This window comes from Chrysochloris asiatica, unplaced genomic scaffold (genome assembly GCF_000296735.1).
Source record: "Chrysochloris asiatica unplaced genomic scaffold, ChrAsi1.0 scaffold00165, whole genome shotgun sequence".
NCBI classification, from domain to species: domain Eukaryota; kingdom Metazoa; phylum Chordata; class Mammalia; order Afrosoricida; family Chrysochloridae; genus Chrysochloris; species Chrysochloris asiatica.
In genome coordinates this window covers 1,335,031-1,342,252 of record NW_006408683.1, presented here as the reverse complement: position 1 = coordinate 1,342,252, position 7,222 = coordinate 1,335,031, and the positions used below count along the sequence as shown (strand labels likewise).

Below are 7,222 nucleotides of genomic sequence, written 5' to 3'. Positions count from 1 at the left end.
CAGAGATAGGGGCATGGAGAGGGGGAGCAGCTGAGGACTCTAGATTCATGGACTAAGAAGAGAAGGACTAAGAGCTGGTGGCCAGGAGCCGACTTGCAGAATGTGCCCTTTGGAGATGTAAATTATTATATATACCTGAGTGGTTTTTTTATGTTTTTGTGTTTTTCATATAAGAAATACTGTTAATTGATGGCACATGGAGGGGATTATAATCAATGTAACAAAACAAGGTATATGATTTGTTGAATGTAAAACTGATGATATGCCCTGTAAACTTTCACTCAATCCACAATAAAAATCTTAAAAAAAAAGAAAAAAAATTCCTTGAAGAACAACAAAAATAAAATAAATGTGATAAACAATAAGATGAAATAAGAAAAATAAGAGCAAGAAAAAGAGAACAGGAAAAAAGAGTGATAAAGCAAATGTAGTATAATGTTAACAATTGGGGAATTTGGTTAAAGAGGCTACAGAAATTATTTATACTATTCTTGCAACTATTCTGTAAAATTAAATATGGAATTATGTTTAAATTCATATATATCTTGGTAATTATGAGCAAAAGGCTTAAGTGACCTTTTTTAATGAAATTAGTAGGCAGTGAATATGTATCAATCTTAAATAAGGGCCTAAAACTTTGTATTTTATAAGAATGTTATGCTGTATATGTACAAGAAAAGTACCGCACTAGGTTCCAGACTAGTCTGTCTTTAGTAAAACATAGTGATTGTGAAGCAGATAGCAATATTGTTTTCATTTAAGTAGCTTCCTTTATTGTTTGAGGAAACCTTCTCTGAACAGTCTAAATTAGCCACCCTTTCCAAAGTCTTATCTATAACCATACCATATTTCATTTTCTGTGTCAAATTATTATCGGAAATTATTACATTTACTCACTTTTGTTTGCCTAGCTCCATCTCCATCCGCTGGAATGTAAATTCTGTGAGAACAGGACCTATTCTTAGGGCCTAGCATATAGTCGGCATTCAATAAATATTTGTTAACTGAATGGATGAATAAAGCAGCAGTAGCATACACAGGCATCTTGGAAAGTGTTTTCACAGCATTGCATAATGCTAGCCAGCCACCTATCATACTTATTCTATGAAACTTCTGATCTGGGTTTATCTGTTGTTGTTTTGCTATTCCATGTGACAGCATAGAACTGGCCCATAGTTTTTCTTGGCTGTAATCTTTATGGAAACAGATTACCAGGTCTTTCTTTCATGGTACTACTGTTAAGAGTTCAATCTGCCAACCTTTTGGTTAATAGCCGAGTGCTTAACTGTTGTATGATCAGGGCTCCTGTCTGTTACACGATGTTGTTAAGTGCCATTGTATTGGTTCCAAGTCATAGTGACCCTGTATATGGTTTCCAAGGAGCAGCTGGTTGGTTTGAATTGTTGATCTTGTGGTCAGTAGTCTAGTGCTTATCCTACAGTGCCTTCTAGTTCTCCAGAATTATTGCAAAAATAATTTCTTTCAAGTTTTCAGTTGACTTTAATTCAATTTCTTATTTTCCTTCTGTGTTTTGAATTTGTTAGTCAAAGTGAAAGGGAAGAATTTGAAAATGAGTTCAAGCAACAGTATGAACGAGAAAAAGTATTACTAACTGAAGAAAATAAAAAGCTGACAAGTGAACTTGATAAGGTGAGTAATTCAATCTTCTTTATATTAATTGAGCATAGATACAATAGAAATTGTGGGTATAATTATATATTTAGTGTGCATTTTTTGTTTAATAATACTCCTCACTAATTAAGATTACTTGTATGGAACTGGAAATTTTTTGTTATACCAATTTGTAATAGGTGTCTTCGGAGAGAGATTTTCCTTAGATTTTTCTTATTTCATCTTATTGTTTATCCTATTTATTTTTTAGGACCTCAATTATTTTTAACTCTTCTCTCATGCTCGTCACTTACTCTGTCATGGTTTGCTAAATTAAAAAAACTTTGATATTAGAATGACTGGCCCTTGACAAAATCAGGCAAATTTTTTTCTTACTTTTTATTGTAAATTGAGTGAAGGTTAGTAGACAAGATCATTAGCTTTGCATTTAAAAAAGTATGCACTTTTTTTCATCTCAATGATTACAGTCCCCTCTGTTACAACAGTTATCCTTCCTCCCCGTGTGTCCCTTTTACATCTTATATTTCACAAATGAACAAAGCAAAAATATTTGATGTATACAAACAAAACAAAAAAATATATATTCAGTAAAATGTCTAAAGGGCACATTCTGCAAGTCAGACTTCTGTCCGCAGGTACACAGCCTTACTCTTTCCATGAGCCTAGAGTCTGCAACTGCTCTGTCTCTCCATGCCATCACCTCTGCCACCATCTCTGCTGTTGCCACTTTTCTAGGTAGGATCTCATGCTCCACTCATGCTCTTCCTTCTTGATGATCCCAAGACCAGGCAAAATTTGGTGAAATTATTACAACTGTGATCCCATATTCACCATGAGGAACTAATGGCTATGAATAATACTACTTGTATTTGACCACTGGAAGTTGAGAATCCAAAAAAAAGACAACTCTGTCTAAACTCTGTGGCTGGAATAAAGGAAGAATCATAGATTGAATTTAGAATTAACCAGATTTGTAAGCAGATTTCAAGTACTGAGTGGAAGTTTTTTCTGTTTAGTTTCAGATTTTTTTAAACTGCCATTGTTATGCATTTCTTGTGCCAATCCTTAATATTCAGTTGTAAAAATCCTAAATGAACCAGAATACTTTGTTTTGTTTGTTTTAAACTTTTTATTGTGAATTGGGTGAAGGTTTACAAAGCAAATCAGTTTTCCATTCACCAATTCATACACATTTTATGCCCTGCCGTTGGTTGCAGTCCCTACATTGTAATATCACTTATCCAGTTTCCACACTGTGTTTCTTCTTCCATTCCTCCTTTCCTAACCTTTCTGAATTTTGTCCTTGGGTAAATGTTGCCCTTTTGATATCAAATGGTTGGTTATTCTAAGGAGTGTGTACCTCCCTAGTGTTATTTTCCCTTATAAACCTGACTGTTGGCTGAAAATTGAGCCACCTTTCAATTCCAGACCTGAGGAGTAACTAAGGGGGTTCCACTAATCTCTGTCTGACCAGTAAGCTTGGTCATTTTTATGATTTTGATGTTTTCTCCCTCTGTCCCAAAGACCTTTTAATGTGATTCCTTTCAGAGCAATTGGTAGTGGTGGCTGGGTACCATCTAGTTCTTCTGATCTCAGGATTGTGGAGGCTGGTATTCATAAGGTCCATTAGTCCTTTAGACTAATTGTTTCCATGCATCCTTGATTTATTTTCATTCTTCTTTGCTCCAGATGTTTCCATACATCTTCAGTTTTTACACTCTTCTTGATTGCACTTTAAATGGCCACTCATGAACTTTTAAGACCTCAATCACTATTTACCAAAGTAGGATGTAGAACATTTTCTCTGTGGATTATGTTATGTAAATTGACCTTGGTGTTCACTGAGACTATGGTCCTGATCCTTCAGGCCCAGCAATACATTCTCTCAAGGTATTTGTTAACCAGAAGTTTAATTATTCTATTCACAGTTAAATAAGAAAGGCTGGACAAATACATCTTGTAATGACTTTTAGGATTTTCTTCCAATATTAGTATTCTGTTTAATTATTAGTTATTCTATTAAAATTTCAATGACCTTGACTGAATAGTTATAAAATAGAGATCCTTTATCTATGACAAACTCAATTTTCCATTGTGTTCTATGTATCTCTCTACTTTACCTCACTATTATCCCTAAGAGTATTTTGTTTTCTGACAATTTCAGAAAGTACTTTTCTTGTCTGGTTGTAAACTACTTTAGAAAGCATGCTATTCATTTTGTAAAGTTTTATAAAACTAATATGCAGAAGAATTGTGGAAAGTAACAATAATAAGTATTATAAATATATTTTTTTAAATATGAATACTGTATGAACTTTTAAAAATGTTCTATAATAAAACTAGCAATATTTGAACTTTATTCATCTAGATCACATAATTATTTTGTATGTTTGACTAATAGCTATAAAATTAAATATCATTTCTCTTAACAAGACAGGATTTTAAAGAGTTTCACCTCAAGATAAAAATAACTAATTAAATTCTAGGCCTCTTCATGTAGCATTACTAAGAAAATAACCTAGACTTAGCTATAATTTAATAAAGATTATACTGGGAAATAATCAAATTGAATATAGATCAAATCTTATGTTCTACCTCTGGCTTAATATCATTACTAACACTAAGGTTCTGTTGAATTTTACCAAAAATATACATTGAGAGAGAATTTTTTAGAACGTTCACTTGATTAAAATTGTATTGAGATATAACACATCCCTGGTGTGACTCTGTAGGATTAGCACTGGAGCGTAAACCACAAGGTCAGCAGTTCAAATCTACCAGATGTTCCTCAGAAACCCTATACAGGGTCACTGTGAGTCAGTACTGACTCGATGGCACTCTTAATAATAACAACAATAACACATCCCTAATGAAGAGATCTTCTTAGGTCTACAATACATAATGAGGTATCTTGATGAGGCCTGAAGGGTAAATATAAATCATGACTCCTGTATTTATAAAATAAACCCACTGCTAAGAGGTGATTCCAATTCATAGCAATCCAATAAAGAGTTTCCCAGACCATACAGCTTTAAAGGAGCAGACAGCCTAATTTTTCTCCCCCAGAGCAGTTGGTGGGTTTGAACTACCGAACTTATGGTTAGCAGTCCAACTCCTAACTCATAGCACCACCAGGGCTCCTTATTTATAAAGTAGGACATTATATTTTGAAAGATAGAGTATGAGTAGAACTTTAAGAACAAATACATATGGTAGGTAAACATTAATGACAAATGATTGAGGAAATATGTATTCCTAGGGAAATAAGAGTTCCATTTGAACCACTATTCTATTTCTTCTAATTCTATACAACTTTTACTTCTCTGTTTTTGGTATATTTTGTTATTCAGTTTTTCTCTTTGTGCTTAACTCTTAGTCTACCTCATTGCATATTTTCACTGTCTCTTTGTGTTGTGATTTGAATTGGATATTTTCCTTAAAAGGAATACCAGAAGAATCCATTTGCCATTGCCACAAAACTTACCCTGGGAAAGTAGCTTGAGAAAAACTGGATTCCTTCTCAACAAAGCTGCAGATATAAAACAAAGGTTAAATGTTAGATTAATTTTCAAAGTTACAGTTTTTTACCTAATAGATATCTCACATACATATTTTTAAACCACAAGAGTAAAAATTAACATAGAAAGAAAGCATAATATTTTCAAAGCACTGTTCCTCATTGAAAGATAACTTATTGTAAGTAAAATTAGCCATATATGCTGAGGAGTAAAAATAAATGGCTTATATAAGATAACATATATGTGATTTGAATTATTTTTAGACTGTTTTTTATAAAAAGCCATATCAAAAAATTTCAAAAATATTAAATATGGAACTTGCCTATTAATTCACAATATAATTTTTTAATGCTCCTTTCTAGGCTTTGCCTGTATACATATTATTACATAACTAGAGTATGAATAATACAGTCTGTGCTTAGTGGGCTGCTATCCGCATCTACCAGCAAATCTGCCAGCCTTTCCAAGGAAGAATGATGAGGTTTTTTGTTCCCGTAAAGATTTACAGCTTCAGAAACCCTATACAAGGTCACTGTGACTCATAATCTACTCCACAGCACACAACCACCAACCATCACGGCCAAATAATCCATTTGTTGTTGTTGCTAAGTGCCTCTGAGTTGGTTCTAACTGATAGCAACCCTGAATACAGGGTTTCCAAGGAGCAGCTGGTGAATTTGAACCATCAACCTTGTGGTTCAAACCAACCTTTCAGTCCAATGCATTATCCAACAGCACCATCCCAGGACTCCGTAATCCATTTAGTAATCTGCTTTTTCATTTAAAATGTTATAAGCATATTTTTATTCCTTTGTAGCTGTATAATTATTATAAATCAGACATGTCAACGTGCAAATAGTAAAACTTTCTCATTCATAAACATTCAAAATTAATCTTAGGTAGAATTCATTATGTGGAAGTTCTCTTCTAAGTTACTTTATACTAATTTAATTCTCATAATAACTCTGTCAGTATTCTTCCTATTTTATAGATGAGATAACTGAGGTAAAGAAGGATTAAGCTAGTTTCCAAAATCACAGAATTAAATGGTACAATGAGATTGAAACACATGTAGAGTCTGGCTCTGGAGTCCATGTGTTTATTCAGTACTAAAGTAAAGGATAGCTCTTTAGTAGTAAACAAATCAAGCATTGTATTTAAAATTACTTCTAACTGTTACAAAATCTGCATTTTCCTCCTCTTCTTACAAATCTCTAGTTGAAACCCAGCCACAAATTAGTTGGAAGAATTGCCAAAAATGGTGGTAATCAAAAAAGGATGCATTGCAGGAGTTAGTGGAGCAGACACACTGTATCAGAAACTCAAAAATAGCTGATAGAGTTGGACTTCTCTCTGTGGTAGCATGAAGAGGTTGATGATCTTCTAAAAACCAAAAGAAGTTTTAAAATGGATACAATTTAAAATGGACACAATTTTAAAATGAAACTACTTCTGACAATTTTGTCAAAAGCAACTATTCTTTGGATCTGGAAATTAACAAGAACACAACAGCAAAGTATTACAGAAACTAAGAAACACACTAAGAAATTGAGCTATATATCATGTTCATGCATTGGAAGACTCAGTATTGTTCAGAGAGCAATTCTCCCAATATTGATCAATTGTTGTTATTGTTAAAATCCGTAGAGCTGGTTCTGACTCATAGTGACCCTGTACAGGGCTTTCAAGGAGAGGCTGATAAGTGTGAACCTCCAACTTTGCACTCCAGTGTGTATCCTACAGCACCACACCAGATCAGTATGTCCTTTTTTGATTACTACCACTTTCGGTAACTCTTTCAATTAAATTTATGTACTACTGATAAAAAATATATATATATATATTCAAGTTCACCAGCTGCTCCTCAGAAACCCTATACAGGGCCACTATGACTCGACTGCACTGAACAACAAATATATGTGTGTGTATATATGTATTGTTGTTGTTGTTGTTAGATGCCATCGAGTTGGCAACAACTCATAGCAACCCCATGCACAGCGGAACGAAACTATATCCAATTACGGGCCAACCCCACTAACCGTTGCCACACTTGAGTCCATCGATGCTGCCAC

General features: G+C 33.8%; 1 protein-coding gene across 3 annotated transcripts in view; it reads left to right on the top strand.

Moving 5' to 3' along the window:
- CDC42BPA (CDC42 binding protein kinase alpha (DMPK-like)) overlaps nucleotides 1-7,222 on the top strand; it is a 628,044-nt gene that overhangs the window by 423,656 nt on the left and 197,166 nt on the right. For all 3 annotated transcript variants that reach the window (XM_006871264.1, XM_006871263.1, XM_006871265.1), the window contains one exon: nucleotides 1,545-1,650. In XM_006871264.1, coding sequence (XP_006871326.1) covers nucleotides 1,545-1,650 — 106 coding nt within the window. The remainder of the gene's footprint in view (nucleotides 1-1,544; nucleotides 1,651-7,222) is intronic.